This window comes from Lontra canadensis, unplaced genomic scaffold (genome assembly GCF_010015895.1).
Source record: "Lontra canadensis isolate GAN:19392208 unplaced genomic scaffold, GSC_riverotter_1.0 scaffold21, whole genome shotgun sequence".
NCBI classification, from domain to species: Eukaryota; Metazoa; Chordata; class Mammalia; order Carnivora; family Mustelidae; genus Lontra; species Lontra canadensis.
The window spans coordinates 24,118,148-24,137,043 of record NW_022631015.1 but is presented as its reverse complement, the minus strand read 5'-3'; the positions used below and the strand labels follow the sequence as shown (position 1 = coordinate 24,137,043).

The 18,896-nt window shown below is 51.6% G+C and overlaps 1 protein-coding gene and 2 non-coding genes across 3 annotated transcripts; all 3 read right to left on the bottom strand.

The window, feature by feature from the left end:
- Positions 1-3,356: 3,356 nt before the first annotated feature.
- Positions 3,357-3,430, bottom strand: TRNAI-AAU. Its single transcript has one exon. It is a non-coding gene; the product is annotated as a tRNA-Ile (tRNA).
- Positions 3,431-7,788: 4,358 nt separating this feature from the next.
- On the bottom strand, positions 7,789-14,682 carry PRSS16 (serine protease 16). The gene is made up of 12 exons (XM_032861690.1): positions 14,613-14,682; positions 14,376-14,536; positions 13,989-14,088; positions 13,771-13,900; positions 12,448-12,571; positions 12,142-12,219; positions 12,014-12,061; positions 11,102-11,392; positions 10,236-10,377; positions 8,188-8,367; positions 7,963-8,108; positions 7,789-7,857 (listed from the first exon to the last, which is right to left on the bottom strand). The coding sequence occupies exons 1-12, from the start codon at positions 14,680-14,682 to the stop codon at positions 7,789-7,791; spliced, it is 1,539 nt and encodes a 512-aa protein (XP_032717581.1).
- Positions 14,683-18,175: 3,493 nt separating this feature from the next.
- Positions 18,176-18,248, bottom strand: TRNAV-AAC. Its single transcript has one exon. It is a non-coding gene; the product is annotated as a tRNA-Val (tRNA).
- Between the last annotated feature and the right edge of the window lie 648 nt (positions 18,249-18,896).

Genomic DNA, 18,896 nt, shown 5'->3' with positions numbered 1-18,896 from the left:
GGAAACAGCGTGGAGGTTGCTCAAAAAGTTGAAAATAGAGCTACCCTACGACCCAGCAATCACACTACTGTGTATTTACCCTAAAGATACAAATGTAGTGATCTGAAGGGGCACGTGTACCCAAATGTTTATAGCAGCAATGTCCACAATAGCCAAACTATGGAAAGAGCCTAGATGTCCATCAACAGATGAATGGATAAAGAAGATGTGGTGTATATGTACAATGGAATACTATGCAGCCAACAAAAGAAACAAAATCCAGCCATTTGCAATGATGTGGTTGGAACTAGAGGGTATTATGCTAAGTGAAATAAGTCAATCAGAGAAAGACAATTATCATATGATCTCTCTGATATGAGGAATGGGAGAGGCAGGGCAGGAGGTCGTGGGGAGTAGGGAGGGAAAGAGTGAAAAAAGATGGGATCTGGAGGGAGACAAACGATAAGAGAGTCTTAATCTCAGGAAACAAACTGAGGGTTGCTGGGAGGGGGAGGGAGAGGGTGGCTGGGTGATGGACATTGAGGAGGGTATGTGCTATGGTGAGTGCTGTGAAGTGTGTAAGCCTGATGATTCACAGACCTGTACCCCTGAAGCAAATAATACAGCATATGTTAATTTAAAAATATATTTTAAATTGTCAAATGAGTAATGATTTTACTTTATTATAACATATTTTATAGTAGTCTTAAGCTTGATGTGGCACTCTGTATCTGTGTATCTATTGCTGTGTAATAAATTGTCTCCAAAAAAAGTTATAGTATATGTAAAAAGCAATTTAAAATAGATTGTAGACCTAAACAAAAGACTCGTTTATGTAATTCTGAGAAAACAACATAGGAGAAGATCATCATGACCCTGGAAAATGCAAAGATGTCTTAGGATATCTTTGTATGTAGTATAAAATACAAACATCTGATCAAATATTCTCCATCAAAAGTAAGGAAATGAAAAGGCAAGTTACAGACTGTGAGGATATTCAGACATATAACTAAGAAAGGACAGGTATCCAGAATCTATAAAGGACTCTTATAACTCAGTACTAAATAACAAAACCCAAGAAAAACATGCATGAAAGAGCTGAACACACACTTCAAACAAGAAGATATGTAAATAGCCAATAAGTCTATGAAAAAATACTCATTATTAGTTATAGCAAATGCAAATTAACACCACAATGAGATAGTACTTCAAATCCAGTAGACTGTCTAAAATTTAGAAGTCTGACAATATCAAATGTTGGAGAAGTTTGGAGCAAATGGAACTCTCATAAAGTATTGTTTGGAATATAAAATGGTGTTATCATTTTGGAGAACACTTGGTGGTTTATTTTAAAGTCAAACATACATTGACCAAGAAACCCAGTAATTCCACTCGTAGGTATTTTACCCCAAAAGAAATGAAAATATGGGTGGAAAAAAAAAGAAATGAAAACATATGTGATGGTTAACATTATGTGTCAACACTGCTAGGCCACAGAATCCAGATACTTGGTCAAACATTAGTTTAGATGATGTTGTGAAGACGTTTTTCAGGTGAGATTAACATTTAAACCAGTGGACTTTGGGGTATCTGGATGGCTCAGTAGGTTAAGCATCTGCCTTCAGCTCAGGTCATGATTATGGGGTTCTGGGATTGAGCCCTGAGTTGGGCTCCCTGCTCAGTGGGGATTCTGCTTCTCCCTCTTCCTCTGCCTGCTGCTCACCCTGCTTGTGCTCCCTCTCTGTCAAATAAATAAATAAAATCTTAAAAAAAACATAAACCAGTGGACTTTGCATAAAGCAGATTACCCTTTGTAATATGGGTGGGCCTTGTCCAAAAAGTGGAGGTCCTTAAAAGAAAAAAGACCTTCTCTCCTGAGGAAGAGAGAATTCTGCCAGCAGACTGCCATTTGCCTGGAATAACATCAATTCCTTTCTGGGCTTCCACTCTGCTGATGATCTACCCTGCAGATGTGTATTTGCCAACCTTCACAATGGCCTGGGCCAATTCCTTAAAATCTCCCCCTCTCTTTTTCTGGGGAGCCTTGACTAATGCAACACATGTCCACACCAAGACTGTTCCGTTGATCTCCATTGCAGTACTCTTCATAATAGCTAGAACTGAAAACAGTGAAAATGTCCATTCACTGCGAGTAGAAAGCAAATGGTGATGCATCCCTACAATGGAGGAGGACTCCGCAATAAAACGGACTAAAGCCACTGATACATGAATGACTCTCAGAAGTATTGTGCTGAGTCCAAGAAGCCAGGAACACAGGCTATATCATCCATGATTTATAAGAAATTCCAGAAAAGGCAGAACCTAAACGACAGGAAGAAGATCTGTAGTTGCCTGGGGCTGGGATGAAGGTATAACTCACCAGAAAGGGTATGCATTAGTTTCCTAGTGCAGTTGTTACAAATCACCACTAATTCAGTGGCTTATAACAAGATAAACTTACTACCTTCAAGTCCTGGAAGTCAGTCCAAATTGGGTCGGCTGCACTGCGTTCCTCCTGGAAGCTCTAGAGGGAAATTTGTTTCCTTGCTTTGTCCAACTTGTAGACTGCACTGGGATTCTTTGGCCAGCAGTCCTGCGTCTCTCCAAGCTCTGCTTCTGGGTCACGTCTCCTTCTATGACCCTGACTCTTCTCACAGACCCTTGTGATTACATCGGACCCAATCCAGATAATTCAGGGTAATCACTTCCTTTTAAGATCCTTAACTGCATGCGCAAAGTCCCTTTTGCCATGAAAACTAGCATATTTATAGACCTCAAGGGTTAGGATGTGGTCTTCTTTGGGGGAGGGCATTACTCTTACTACCACAGAGCACAGGGAGGTTTTGGGGATCATGGAAATGGTCTCTACTTTGTGGTGGTTGTTACTTGTGTGTATAAATATGTCAAATTCTATGCTTAAATTGGGTGCATTTTATTGTATGTAAATCATCTCATAATAAAGCTGATTTTAAAATAGAAGAATCAGAATCTTACACAAACTGTTTTGGATTCTGCTTTTTTCACATAACAATATGTCTCCAGCATCTACCAGACACAAAATAACAGCTAATTATTGCATTCTAAAGAGTGGAGAGATTTAAAAACAAACGTTAAATCATGCATAATTTTCTTTCGCAGCTCCTTTAATGCTCACAGTTCAGGCAGAAAGTGCTTTGTTTGAACATGATGGAGGTTATCCCCCCCGCCCCGCCCCGCCCCGCCTCGCCCCGCCCCGTTCTCAAGTCTTCCAAGGCCTCCCACTGTGCACATTCTCTCCATCAATGATGCAAAAGGTTAGAGTATTTCACAGTCAAAGTTAAGAGGCGACTTTTTCAGAGATTGAACATCTAAAGGCAATAAACATCTGAATATAAAAGTGGCCCGTACGGGGATCGAACCCGCGACCTTGGCGTTATTAGCACCACGCTCTAACCAACTGAGCTAACCGGCCAACGATAAAATGTCTCCTTCGTTCCTGCTGAGAGTGTAATACAAGGCAAAACCATTTCAGTTTTTTTTTCCCCCAACATGAAATAGGAAATTCTCCAACTCTTCCTATTCCCCTCTTACCTAACTGTACCTGCCCTACTTTACTCAATTTCCTTTAAAAATACTCTCCATTTTAGCTTTCGTATGTTACTTAAAAAAAAAAAAAAAAACAACCACACAACACATAACAAAACAAAACAAGAACAAGAGGTTAGGTCAAAACAGCCCTCATAAGTATTTCTGTTCAGCAGTGGTGTTCTCTGGAGTTGGTACCTGGGAACTGTGCGCAGAAAATGGTAATGGGCCTCGAACCGGCGACCTTGGCACTATGAGCACCACGCTCCAACCAGCGGAACTAACCGACAACCTACCGCAGGGATTCACCCCTCCCCCGATGATGTAAACAAAAACCTAGGGCATCACGGCTTCTTCAAATCCGGGGGGCGGGGCGGGGCGGGGCGGGGGCGGGAAGGGGACGTGTGAGGAGGAAGGAGGGCGAGGGGAGGGAGAAAGGGACCAAAACAAAACCCACGAAGGATGAACATTATAGAAATCAATCCCCACAGTCTTCCTAGCTCACGCTCCCCCACCTTGGATGGGAAAAAGGAGAGGAGTTTAACATTTGGTGTGAATGAACGAAACCTCCTCTTGCGCATCTTTCTCAAATCCCAATTCTGACCCGAAAAGATTCTGACGAAAGTCGCCCAGCGGGGCTTTCTGTCCTAACCGTTTGTTACTGGCTTGGCTTTCCTTCCTTCCTTCCTTCCTTCCTTCCTTCCTTCCTTCCTTCCTTCCTTCCTTCCTTCCTTCCTTCCTTCCTTCTTTTAAGATTTTATTTATTTTATTTGACAGAGATCACAAGTAGGCAGAGAGGCAGGCAGAGAGAGAGAGAGAGAGAAGAGGAAGCCGGCTCCCTGCAGAGAGCCTGATTTGGGGCTTGATCCCAGGATCCTGGGATCATGACCTGAGCCAAAGGCAGAGGTTTAAACCCACTGAGCCACCCAGGTGCCCCTGTTACTGGCTTTTCTTTTTAAAAAAAATTGATTTCCAGGAATTCTTTAATCTGGACACAGATCCTTTGCCAAATGTATGTAGTGCACGTTTTCCTTCAGTCTTTCCCCTTCTTAATGTTTTTTAATGATAATTTTTTTAATGAGAAGTTTTCATTTTGATAACTTCTCAGTTTATCCCTTTTTGTGTATCTCACGCTATTCTTTTCTCCCCTAAGAAGTACTTGCCTACTACAAGGTCATAAATAATTTTTCTATTTTTTCCTAGATATTTTATAGTTTGAGCTTTATATTTAGATCTATGATCTACTTGTATTAATTTTTGAGGATGGCATCGTAGGGGCGAGGTTGCATTTCTCCCCCCAGCTCTGGAGCTCAGAGAAGGCTGAGGAAGAGTAAGCAGCCTAGCACCAAACCCAGGCCCATTCAGACGAGGAGTTGCAAAGGTATTTGCAAAAGAGATTGAGAGAAGGTCTATAATTTATCCAAGTGTTCCAGAATCACTTGTTTTAAAGACCGTTCTTCTCTGTGATGAGCACTGGCATCTTTGTAGAAAATTAATTGACCGTGTGTGTGTGTGTGTGTGTGTGTGTGTGTGTGTGTGTATCTACTTCTGAACTTGCCCCTGCCCGGTAGATCTGTCTATATGTAATGCCCAAACAGCAGTGTCTTAATTATTGGAGCTTTATGGGAAATCTTTTTTGATCAGGTGGTACCAGTCCTCCAACTTTGTTCTTCTCTAGATTCGATGTGAGAGGTTTGTGTCCTGTTGACAGTACGGTCTAGAGAGGGTGCCTGGACAGGGCATCTTCCCAAGGCCCCTGGACCTCTCACTTCGGGATACGGTTATGCCCACATCTGCACCTGAGCAGAAACCTCCAAAGCAGATCGCTCAGGAAAGACGCCCCACTTGTTCATGTTTAAGGATGGAATTTACGTGCAACAAGCCAGGGGTCTTCAGAACATAATGCTTCTACATTCCTCAAAACTGTTTATCTTCATTAAAATTCAATTCTGAAAATAGCGCTTGTGGCTGGGAAGTACATAAAATAGGTAATGTGATAGGGAGTGACTGGGACCTGGGAGCAGTGGGGGAAAAGGCCTCTTGGAGGAGGTGACATTGGGAGTTCAGCCTGAATGTTAAGAAGGAAACAGTCATTTAAAGGTCATTAAAGGGAACAACCTCTTGGCAAAGGGAACAGCTAATGCGAGGGCTTGAGATAGGAATTGGCCCTAGATTTTAAGTAACCAAAGAGGCCATGTGGTTGGCCTGCAGCGTGGAGAGTACTAGGAAATGAGTTCAGAGAAGACTTCCAAAGCCAAAGTATGCAGGGCCTTGTAGCCATGGGGAGGAATTTGGACTTTATTCTGGTTGTAGCAGGAAGTGATCTGAGGGTTTTATACAGAGAGGTATCATGACCTGACTGACCTTTTGAAAGCATCACTGTGGTTGCCAGGAAAAGAACAGATACTAGGGGCCAAGTATGGGACAAGGAGGCCAGGGAGGGAGAACAGCTCAGAATTTTCCATCCTTTTGTAACAGGGACAGTAATGCTGTTTGCAGAGCCATCTGGGGAGAAAACAGTGGGCTGCCCCGTCACCAGCAGCCATTCTGGGGACTCTGGCCACCCCAGAGCCATGATGCACCCCCACAATGTACACCCCATAGGTCAGCCTAGCGCCACAGGCCCCCCACAAGGAGCGCCAAGAATGCTTGAGAACAGAGCCTCACCCCAAACCCAAATGCATTCGGATGTCAAGTTGCAAGGAAGTTTGCAAAGGAGATGGAGGGAAGCTGCATCCAGCCTAGTGGAAGGAAAACCAGAAGTGTGTGACAAGCTGAGCATAGACCCCATCTTTTCATTTCCCAAAAGGTGCTGAGTGCCCAGGATGTGTCAGACTGTGGTGCCCGTGCTGAACATGTAAAGAAAGGCACTGAGGCTAGACCCCAGCACAATGGGCTATGGTTCAAGGTCAGTAAGTGGTACAGGGTAGCACCTGCTGAACAGGGCTGGGTTAGCTCTAGGCGAGGGAAGAAAGAGCTCATCCTCTGGGTTTGAAGTCAAGATAGGCAAGGAGGAACTTCCTCATGGAGAGTGGGCTGTGGCTTCTCTTACCCCCTCCCTTGTCCTGACCTGTCTTTACTTCTGCCCTTCGCAGCTCCCCAGAGATGCTGTCTCCCTGACTTGTTCCTTCCTGCCCTCCCAAAACCCGAGGTGTCCCTATCAGGATGCCAAAGTGGCATCAGGTGGTGGGAAGTGATGGTGAGTGATGGCTTAGGAAGGAAGGCTGAAAGAGAGAGAGAAGGGCAAAGATTAAATGGCAGGAAGAGGAATATCAGAGACACAAACGGAGATGGTCTCAGGGAGACAGAGACTGAGAAGCAGCAAAGGAGAGACAGGACAAGTCTGAGGGGGAGGGAAACAGAGCAGAGATAGAGGATGAGGGAGAAAGTGACTCAGGTGACCCAGAGACCAAGAATGGGGGACAGAAGCCGACTGCAGTGGAGACCGTCAGAGAGGAAGCGAAGAGAGACAGACTGGGACACAGAGAGACAGAAATGATGACATCCAGAGAAGGGACAAGACTCAGAGACAAAGGCAGAGGTGGGGGTGTGAAGGGCCCTGAGAGGAACAGTGAGAGGAAGGGGCAGCTCGGAGTCCGAGGTCTGAGCAGGGTCTGAGCAGGACTTGGGTCAGAGCGCATTGCTCTGACATTGGGCATTAAAAACACCAGTATTCCTTCTGTCATGTGGGACCCCAGAAAGAAGACAGCTGAATAGGAACCGGGGAGCGAGGTCTTGCCAGACACCTGATTTTCCAGTGCCTTGATCTCACACTTCCCGGTTTCCAGAACCATGAGAAATCACTAGCTTTGTCTCTAAGCCACCCCATCTATCGCGTGTTCTCTTACAGCAGCCCAAAGGGGCTCCCACCAAGCTTGACTTGATTCCTACCAAGATCGCTGTGTTTCCGGAAGTGGGAAAAAAATAATCAATGTGAGATCGGTCCAGAATTCTAAGACATAAAGTGGCTTTCCAGAAGATACTTGAAGCAACAAAAAAGGATAGCCATGAAACGATTAATAAAATGCTCCCTAAAAAATAAAATGAAAAACCAGTATTCACAATGAGGGTAATTCTCCGCTTATATTTTCACAACTCTGGGTCCCACAACACTTTCTGCCACGTTTGTGGACACAGGGGCTGAAGCCCAGTTCCCTCCTCCTTCCCCATGAGCTGCTTGCTTCCTCTGGTGAGTCAGTCCAGGACAGAGGTGGCCACCCAGGGAGAGGCGAGGGTATGGGCCCCTCAGCCCCCACTGCTCACCGAGCTCTGCTTTGCCAGCCCGAGCCAGATCTGCAGCTGCTGGGAGATGCTCTGTGGGGAGAACTGGAAAGGTCAGACTCCGGCCCAGCGGAGGGCGGCACGTGCAAAGCAATATGCAAGCGAGCATGCTGAGGACCCAGCCTGAGGCTCTCATACCTGGCGCCCTAGGCGGAGGCTGGGGGAGTCTGAGGGCCTCTCCGGGGCCATGTCCATGCAGTGGGAGGCACCGGGGATGAGAAGGGCTGCTTCCGAGGGTCCCAAGGCTTGTGTTACGCTCAGCACGTGCCAGGGGTCTGTGTCCCCTGGTAAGAAAGGGAAGAATGGTGTCCTGTGCCCTGGCTAGCTGCGGATCTAGGAAGCAGGGTCCGATGCCCGGCTTACCATTAATGAACAGCACCTGGGTGGCCCCCGGGGTCTGGCCACCATAGTACGAGTTGGTCTGGCCCACGGCCTGCACGACGGATGAAGTGGAGAGACCAAACACCCGCTCGCAGAGCTCCAGCTGGGAGGGCAGTGCGGGGAGCCGGGAGAAAGGGCATCTGGGGTCCTCACAGGTGACATCTGTGGAAGGAGAGTCTGTCATCCTGGGGCCTACAGCCCTCCCCTTTACTAATCACTTATAGAGCTTTCTCTGGTGAGGACCAAATCTGCTCCATACCCTCCCTTCAGTAAGTTCCTGTTCGAGTCTGTGACGGAGAAAGCCCCGGGTAGGAGGAATCCCAGAGGGAGCATAACAGGCTCCAGGAAAGCATCCGGCCAGGGATAAAAACCTTCAGGAATTAGAAAGAGTGAGCCAGACGAGGCAAAGACAGAAAAGAGAAAGCCTCATAAAGAGGGGAGCCTGCACGTGCACATGGGTGTGTGTGGGGGGACCGACACAGGAGTGAAAAGCACAAACTGGACCACGCCTCCCTTGCTCAAATTCCTTAGCTCCCCCCCCACCCCCAGCCTTCATGGAACTCCCTTAGCCTGACACTCACTCATTCCTTTCTCCACCATCTATTGGGCACCTCCTGTATGCTCAGAGGCATTGTGAACAGTAATGGGAACACAGCAGCAACCAAGATAGTCCCAGGCTCCGAGGTGACAGGGCTCACAGTGCAGAGGTTTACAGGCAAAAAGGTCTGTATGATAAGACTGTGGGAAGCGCTAGGGGGAGAAACACAGAACTGTGGAGGGGGTGGGATGGTAGGCCAGGGGGCAGACTTAGCTCCAGCAATCAGGTAAGGCTTCCTGAGGAGGAAGCATCTCGTGAGGAGTGAACTGGGTGACGAGAGGAAGACAAGTAATCCAGGACAAGCAAATAGTATGGGCCGAGTTCCTGAGGTTTCAAGAAAGCTGGTACATTGGGGGTCAAAATATGCAATGTCTTGTCATCATCATCATCATCATAATGATAATAATAATAAGTGTTTGGTGAGTACCTGCTGTATACCAGTGTTATTTTTAGCATGTGACATATATTATCTCCCTTAATTCCGGAAACCACCTTATGAGACAAGCGCTGTCATTATTCCCACTTTACAGATGTGGAAACTAAGGCCCAGGGGGAGAGCTTAGGTTATTTGCCCAAGTTTGTACAAAATCACATCGCTATGAAACAATGGAATTGGACTTCGAGTACTTCATTTTAAACCATATCTTCATTGCCTTCAAGGGATGTGGAAAGGATCTGAACTCTGGGGTATGGTACTCAGATTTAGCATTGAAATTACAGGATGTTCCGCTACATTCGTATTTCAGAGAAACAAACACTTTTTTAGTATAAGTATGTTCCATGCAATATTTAGGTCATGCACTAAAAAATGTTTATCTGAAATTCAAATGTAACTGGGCATCCTGCATTTTATTTGGGACCCATGGGTTTTGAGCAGAGGAAGGACAAGGTCGTATTTAGAAAGATCTCTCTCGATGCAGTGAGGAAATTCGATTTTATGGGTGAAAAGAAGACCTGAAGACCAGAGAGGAGGCTGGGTCAGGGATGGAGGCAGGAGGGGCTGGGGGCCTCCACCGGGACAGCAGAGCTGGGAACAGAGAGGAGCTGAGGTGAACAGGCAGGGCTCAGGGACTGACAGGCTGTGGGGACAAAGGGAAGGAGGCACGGGAAACACTGCCAGGGTTTCTAGACGGTAACTCGGGAGATGGTGGGGGCCCTTCCTGGGACAGGGACACGGATGAAGCGCAGATTGGAGGGGTGATCACCTATGTGGAGGGCTTGTATAAGAGAAGCTATGTGAGGGCCCAGGGCACGCGCACACTCCAGTGGAGTGTCTATCTTCTAGCCCCACGTCCGCAGGCTAGACAATGCACAGCAGTCTGGCCAGTTGTGCCAGCGAAATGAAAATCAGTCCGGACCCTCCAGGAGACAGCTCCTCTGGGCACAGCACACAATACTGTTTTGGGGGGTGAGGGTGCGGTGGGTCACTCACAGAAGCCGAACTCCGTACAAGTCTGGTACAACCACTGCCGGTCACCCACACCGGACACCTGGGGGTCTGTGACCTTCAGTCGTGCCACTGTCTCTGCTCGGGAGAAGCTGAGACACCGCTGGCCCAGGCTGTGCATGACAACCTAGGGGATAATATACACACATACATACATGCATTCCTCCTGTCCCGGCAGCAAGTCAGGGCCCAGGGCCAGAAAGCATACATAAGTCCTTGCAAGTCAAAGGTCAGAAGTCCAAAGATCTGCAGAGTTCTCGTGGGAGTCAGGGGTCAGAGTGAGCGGTGCCTGGGTGCCTGTGTGTTAGAGGTACTAGATGGCTGTGAGACCTTGGGCAAGTGATCATCTCCTGGACCTCGGTTTCCTCATCCGTAAGTGGGGATGAAAACAGTGCCTAGCTCCTAGAACTATCACGAGGATTCAGTGAAATAATATATGTGAAGCCCTTCTTACAGCATTTGGTTCAGACAGCTCTGGAGAAGGAAGAGCTGTTTGTAGCTGTGGATTCCGAGGCTGGAATACCCGGCTCTACTACATTTCCTCCTTCCTTCTGTAAATGCTAATTGAGCTTCTGCGCTGCGCTAGACTCTGTTGCAGGCCCGGGGAAGTGGACAGAACAAGATGGGCAAAAAAGGTAACAGTCACAGGCGCTAACGCCCGCAAACTGCATACTTCCTTTGACCGAAGTCACTGCACCTCCTAGACGGCCCGGAGGTGTCAACCCTATTTCAGAGATGAGGAAACTACAGCTCAGAAGGGTTCACGCTGGCCCAAGGTCTGGCAGAGGAGCAGGCACCCTTTGCTCACTGATCCTCCTCCCCCGCACCAAGCCGCGCGCAGGGCAGCTCACCTGCACTGCCCGCCGGAGCCCGTGGTAGGGCGCGCAGCGGCTGCGGTTGCTCCGGCCTTCGAGGAGGAGTCCGCAGAGCCGCCGCACGCTCAGCGGCGCTCCCGCCTGTGCGTCGTACTGCACGGCGCCCCCGACCAGCGCCTGCAGCTCCCCGAGCAGCTCCGCCTGGTCCTCCGCGCGGCCCAACGACGAGCAGGCGCCCAGCTCCGCCCGCAGCGCCCCGCGAGCCTCCCCGCCCGCGCGCAGCCGCCGCTCCACCTCCGCGAAGGCTGCGGACGCCGCCGCCCGGCACTGCGGGGAGCGAGGGTCCGCGCTGGTGAAGACTCGGGCCTGGGCCTCTCCTTTCCTGGCCCCCGACCCGCATCCTTCCCGAGCGCTCCATTTTCCCCGGACGCCCGCCCGAGGCCGCGCCCCGCTAGCCTCTCCCTCCTGAGAGGTCCGCGCCCCGCGCGGAGCCACAACCCCTGAGAGGGTCGCCTCCCCCCCCACCCCGGACTCCCTTACCCGCCGCGGAGCTTCTCCCTCCTGATAGGGTTGGTTCCCGGACCCCCTTTCCCCGCGCGGAGCCTCAATCCCCTGAGAGGGTCGCCCCCCCACCCCTTACCCGGAGCGGAGCCTCACCACACCCCATAGGGTCGTCGCATCCCAGCCACCCCAACAAGCGCGGAGCGTCTCCCTCCTAATAGGGTCGCAGCCCCAGGCCCCGCCCCATATCAGCCCCGCCCCTGCTAGGGCGCCCCGCTTTTCGGTGCACGCTCCATCTCTCCGTGCAGCGCTCTAAAGCCCGCCCACCTTCTGGGTCTCGGGCCTCCCTCAGACCCCCGCACCTTGCAAGCTTCCCCCTTTTCCTCTAGCCCCCACCTTCCAAGGCCTCCTGTCCTCCTACCCCCTCGGACTGGCCCCATCTCCTACCTCGGGGGATCCGCCGACAGCCGTGCTCATTAGGCTTCTGGACACCACCTGCAGGGGGCCGCGGGAGAAGGAATCAGGAGGCTTCCCGCGCGAGGACCCCTCCCGCACCCGCCGCCCGCCGTCCTCACCTCGTTATACTCCGAGAAATCTAGCACGGCCCGCACCGGAGCGGAGGAGGCCACCGAGGCGAAAATGAGGTGGGGGAACTGCGGGAGGACAGCCGTCAGCCTGCGGGCCGAGGGACCGGGGACCCCACACTCCCGCCTCCCCGCGTCGCTCCCGCGTCCTGTGGTCTTAGGCAAGACCCCACCCTCTGGTGACTCTGGTGACAAGCTCCTCATGGGGGAGAGGAGTGCACAGGGGGAAGCGAACGGGGACCGGGTACCCTTGTTCTCCGAAGGGGACCCCCAGCCCGCCCCCAGAGTCCCGGGGACCTTCAGCCTGGCCCAGGCGGCCAGGGAGCCGGCGTACGAGCCTCCGAAGCAGATCCAGGGGCTGGAGGCGGACACGTTGAAGAGGCGGGCGAGTGCCAGGCGGGCCGAGGCCACGTCGGCCAGCCTGGGGGCAGAGGGGAGGCTCGGTGGACCCTTCTTGCCGAAGTCCCCGAAGATTCCCTCCCAGGGCGGGCGGGGACCCGGAGACGTGACTGGGGCGGGGGGGGGGGGCGGACGTCAGGGCTCTTCTCCCGGGATGGGAGTGAGGGCTCCCCGCGCCCCGCGTTCTCAGCCTGGGGCAGGGGAGGCCCCTCGAGAGAGCCTCCACCAGCCCCCCCGCTCCGGGCTAGTTGGGGAGGAAAAATCTCTGAGGCGTTTTAAGTGGAAACCTGACAAGTCCAGGCAGAAAGGGAGAGCCACTCGGGAAGACTTGGGGTCCCAGGCTGGAGCGGGCAAAGCCACGGGAGGAAGGACAGACCCAAATAAAAGAGGGCTCTGGGATGCGTCTAACATCCTCTTTCCTATCCCAAGTGTTTTTCTTTCTTCCCGGACTTTCGGAAACGGTGAGTGCATCCCTCCTGCTGCCAGAAACCGGTACCGCTTGTGGAAAATGGAGAGACCGAGAGAAAGAAACACCGAGGTGGGGACAGGGAGGGGTGCAGGCCGAAGGGAGGCTGAGAGACGCCAGGCGGGAAAGGGACAGATCAGTCCTGCGGGAAGCAGTGGAGAACAGCGGAGCAGGTGTAGGACCCGGAGGGGCTGTCACGGAGTCAGGTCCGGGAGGGGGCGAGGGGAGGAGGGAGCTGCACAAACATGGGGGGCAGCCCCCTCACTGCGGAGGGAAGCGTGCTCCGAAGTCCGGAGAACCGTGGGGCCTCTGCGTAGCTGGAGCCCAGAGAGCGGGAGAAAGTGGAGGTCGGAGGGTTCACAGCGGACCTCGGGGCCACCGCAAAGATGCCCCTTTCCTCTAAGCGAGAGGAGAGGCCTATGAGAGACGCCCGCGAGGGGGTGAAGAGCGGGGCTGTGCTGTGCCCGGCCCTCAGCCTCGTCTGGACAGTACACGGCGGGGCTGGGGCGGAAGCTGAAGACCAGTGGGGACGCTGTGTCCGAGAGGGAGGCAAGTATGGCCCGAGAGAAAAGAGAGGGAGCACAGAGACCCAGCGATCCAGAGAGAGAGCGTAAGACACTGAAAAAGAGAAGAAAACATGAACCGGAGACCCAGGGGTCCGCTTCAGGCCTCGCAACAACGATGCACGGGCCACAACGATGTAGGGAGGCTGAGACACAGACCCGCCATCCCACCGGCCAGGACAAGTCACTCACGCGTGCCGGCTGGACAGGAAGCCGAGCTGGGCCACGTCCAGGCCCCCAGCGGGCACACTCAGGCCGTAAAACCTGTGCTCCAGGCCTATCACCAGGGCCCCCCAGGCTGGGGCCAGAGCCGCAGGGTGCCCTGTGAAGAGTGTGCGGTCGGGGCGCTCGCAAGCCGCCCCTGCCCCCACCAGCTCCCCAGCCGCGTGTCCCCCATCCTCGCTTCTTACCTCTCATCACGGAGCCTGACCCAAGGCTGCCCTCGCCCCCCAGATGCAGGAACACGGGTCCACGAGGGCTGGCCCAGTGCCGGTCATTCACCCAGTACCGCTGTAGGGTTGGATAGGGAAGAAGGAAGAGGCTGGAGAGGCCTGACCTCTCCTTTCTTCCAGGTTCCTCGCAGCCTCTCTCCCTTCCCGCTCTTCCTTCATGTTTTTGGTGGTACGTGAAATAGGCTTGTTTATTTATGTGTCCCTTTCTCTCCCGTTTGTCTCTTCAGAGGGCCACGGGGGCGCTGACAGAGGGCAGAGGACGAGCTGTGGGGCCCAGGGATGTGGGGGCTGGGGGCAGAGCTAGGGAAGGAAGGCGGCGGCGGGCTCCCCTTCTCCCAGCCTCACCTGCAGGAAGGATCGCCTGTCGGACGTGTTGAAGGGGTCCAGCGGCTGCTCCAGCCACCCCAGTTTCGGGAGGGCCCCAGCCCCTGGGCCTGAAGTCAGGCTCAGGACCGAGCTCTCCTGAACCCGCTGGATGTGCTCCCCCAGGCGCCTCAGGAGGGAGGCTGTGGAACACAGACCGGGAAGGAGTCAGGCCAGGCCCCCTTGGGAGACCCTGCCTGACCCTCAGCGTCTTCCTACCTGGAGCCAAGGACGCCCAGAGGGAGAGCAGGAGCAGAGGGCCCAGCCACAGGGCGGGCCTGCCAGCCATGCTGACCGCGCAAGCCTCCGGGCGCTCTGCTCGCCCGTCACCCCCGTCACCCTTCGTCAGGTTCCCGGCGTGGCCTTCACACTTATAGCCTGTTGCCAGGAGTTGGGGTTCTTTTCAGACGCTTCTCCCCGGACAGGCGTCTGTGGGAGTTACCACAGCGGGGCAGCGACGCCGGAGTGGGCGTGTGGAGGCCTGCAGACCTGGGCCCTGAGATCCGTTTCTCGCTCGCTGCCCCTGGATTTTCCATCCCTCTGTCCCCCAGCCTCCCCATTTCTAGGCCTGACTCTACCTTCTGTCCTACAGATTATACACCCCGGACCTGGCCCTGCCCACTCGCTCTGCTTTCCTCACTCCTCCTGGCGTGTCCTCAGCCACTCTCTTCTCTTTTGTCTTCTCTGCTTGAGCATCTGTCCCTGTCCCAGTCTTGCCCCATCTGCTTCCCAGTCTCCCTCTTTCTGCTCCTTAGCCCAGCCTCCTGTCTCACCACCCTTAAAAAAAAAGTCTCTTTTGGAAAAGGAGAAGGATTTCCCTTAGCTTTAAAGAAAACAAGAATGTCAGCAAACTTTTTACTTTTTTTAAGATTGTATTTATTTATTTGAGAGATAGAGTGAACAGCTGTGTGTGTGTGAGAGAGAGAGAGAGAGAGAGCAGGGCAGAGGAAGAGGGAGAAGTTGACTCCGTGCTGAGCAGGGAGCCCAACATGGGACTCGTTCCCAGGACCCTGAGATCATGACCTGAGCGGAAGGCAGATACTTCACCTACTGAGCCAACCAGGCACCCCAACTTTTTGGCTGTTAGCTCAGGTGGGCAGAAGGTGCTGCTAATAACACTGATGTTGGGGGTTTGATCCCCAGACAGTCCAAGAAAGGTGTTAGTTCCTGTGTTTAAATAAAATTAATTTTGCTGCACTCGACGCAGGCATTGGGAAGAGGCTCTCCAACATAAAACTAAGGTAAAATGTCGACGTTATTTCTTAGTCCTCAGCAGTGACACCCACCTTCTCTGTCCCCCTCTCCAAGGTGGGGAAGGGGGGAAGGAAAGAAAAAGGAGCACCATCTTGAGAAAAAGTGGCTTAAAGCCTTCGGATAGAAATCTTAGTAAAGAAAAGGAGGTTCCGGAGTAGGGGTAGGACTGGAGGGGGCAAAGGATCTGCTGGCCTGGCTGCTGTCCGCCACCCCACCAACCCTCCCATGTGTCCTTGTCCCATTCCCTGAGTCCCGCCCACCCATCTCGTGGCTCCTCCGTGCTTCACGTACCCGATCTTCCCCTGTCTCCTCGCTGCCTCTCAACACCACGGAAGTCCATATTTCCTATTGTTAAAAAAAATCAAATCGTATGCAAGTGTACCTTCCTTTCCTTTCCTTTTTAAAAAGTTACCTGTTTGCTCCCACCAGAATTTCTTCCTACAAAGACAGTTCTTGTTTTTCTTTTTTCTGGATCTCTCAGATTGACAACACTTTTGAACCTAAGCTGGGCATTCCGTAAGTTATTTGTGGAGAGAGTGTGCAAAGCCTTTCTGTCAAAGGGTGTTTTCAAATGTTGGCATTTTGTTTGCTGAATCTGACTAACACACCCATATAAAGGACAAACACTTCCCTGAGTCTATCTGTGACAAGACAACATGGCTGTAAAGACCACATTATTGTACAGGATATGCAAGGATATCAGAAATGAGAAATGAATAAAAAAATAAAATCCCAGCAAAAAAAGAAACGCAGATGTTTCAGATTTGATAAAGTTGCATTTTTAAAAGATGATGAAACCATCACTCAAAACTTGAAATATGGAGCCGAAGCTCACTTAGAGGAAGAGTTAGGCTGGGTGGGCTCTGGCCCTTTGAGGGAGCCGAGGGAAGATATTTTTGGGGGAGGGGACTCACGGAAGCAAGGACTTCAGGGGGGCTGAGCCGGTTGATATACTCTGCGGAAGCATGATTTTGGGGAGAGATGCTCTTGCTTGGTCAGCACTCAAGGGCCTGTTTCTTGAGGTGAATCCATCTCTGACCGGCTGACTTCAGAAGGCAGGGGTTTGACGGTGATTCATTGCCTTGAAAACAATTATCATTAATAGGCTGAATTGGTTTAAAATCGGTTCTGGTGGCTATTGATAAGTTTGCGGTTAATTTATATTCTCAGCATTTTACTTCGACCTTCCTTCCTTCTTCCCTCCCTCCCTTTCCTATCCATGGACTCTAAATGTCTAAAATTATCATCACTTCTAAGTCCTTGACTTCTTAGGGGCCATAGATAACTCATCCTTCTTAAAATATTTTCTTTATCTGACTTTCAAGACACTGCTGTCCTGGTAGTCTTTCTACCTCCCTGTCTTCTTCTTCTCAATATCCTCTGTTTCCCCTCTTCTCACCCACCCTTTTCTATAGTGGAATGTCCCAGGGTTTGGTCCTTGGACATCTTCTTTATAAACACTCATTTCTTGGTGATTTCTTCTGTTCTCATGGCTTAATGACTACAACTCACCAACTTGCGTCTATACATGTGTCTATAGTCTATATACATATATATGTGTCTGTAGTCTATAGTCTAGACCATTCCATTGAACTCCGGGCTTGTGTAATCAACTGATTGCTTAGCATTACCCCCAGTGTTTTATGCCAGACATCTACACGTTGGCACATCTAAAACAGAGCTCCCACTTCCCCCCCAATAAAGCTGCTCCATCCAGTCTACCCCATTTCAGTCAATGGCAACTCCATCCTTCCCGAAGGAAACCCTCAAAGTCTTTACTGACTCCACTTTTTTCACTCTTTGTATCCATCTTCTCCGGAATTTCTTTTGCCCTGTCTTTAAAATATATCCAGACTGTAACTGCTTTTCACCAACTCAATTGCCACCATCCTATCCAAGCCACCGTTCTCTCTGATACGCAGCAAGATGAAAGGGACCTCACAGATGTCCTTGTTTCCATTATTCGCTCCACACAGCGGGTCTGGCAGAAGGGTCCTTCTAAAAAACTTCAGACCTGTGGAGGCACTTCACTGCTTGAAATCCAGCGTCCTCCTGTTTTACCAGAGGGAAGGCCGCAGTCAGGCAGCAATGGCCTAACAGGGCGGCCCTTGACCTGTGGGCTCCTTTCTGCCACCTGTCGGCCTCCCCCGGAACGACTCTCCGCTCGGCTTGCTCGGCCGCCGCGGGCTTCGCGATCCCCCTTGCACACTCCAGCCACGCTCCCCTCTTAGGGCTGGTCCCTGTCGCTTCTGCCCCAAGAGGGTGCGGACCAGGCCTTCGCTCAGCGGTCTGGGCCGCGCAGCGCAGATTCTCTGACGCCGCCGGGAGGATGCAACCTGATCAGGATGCGACCTGATGGGGAGAGGGAGCCCGTCTCAGCCCTGCTCCTGCTCTGTAACGTCATTCTTGTAACTTAGAGTTTTGGGCTGCAAAGGGAGCACGAACCTTGAGATTTGGCAGAAAGGTAGGCAAATTGAGGTAGAAAATTTGGGGAACAAAATTTAGAGTTTAAGAAAAGGGACAGACCTTGTTTCCGCCCGGTTTCGAACCGGGGACCTTTCGCGTGTTAGGCGAACGTGATAACCACTACACTACGGAAACTCACGGCCTTCTGGGTCTTTCCATTCCACAATTAGTTCAAATTAATCTTCAATTAATTTATCCTTCCCTTGAGGCTGTATTCTTGCCGCAGGCGCTGTTTCCCCCTCTACACGTTCCCATTCTTAGCATCCACAGTATCGGAGTTGGACAATTCATAGCCAGGCCCGTGTCTCCCCCAGAGCCCCAGTCACTTTGCAGACACCAGGGGGCGGGGGATTCTAGGCAGATTCCTGGGAAAAGTCTTAATCTGTCATAGGCTGCTGTCTCTGACCGTGTAAGATGCCCTGCCCTTCTCTGGATGGCTGAAAATTGTCCTTTGGAGCCAGAACCAACTAGCGAGCCCAGGACGCTTGTCTCTGGACCCCACGATGGTGAGCCACAGGTGGAGTGAGTATGGTCAGCTTCCCTACCCTTAGCTTTTGCGAGGGACACGGACAAGCCTTCTTTCCAGGACAGGCTGGGCTCACTTTCTTTTAACTGCCTGGGGGAGGGAACGTATCAAATGTTCTTCTCCCTGCCAGGGGGACAAACGACCTCACAGGCTCTTTTCTTTTGGAAGCTGAAGGATCTGGAGAATTGAAATCTCATCAGGCAGGACACCCACTTCCGTGTTTTTTCCCTCATGCTGGCAGCCTGTCGGGATGTTGT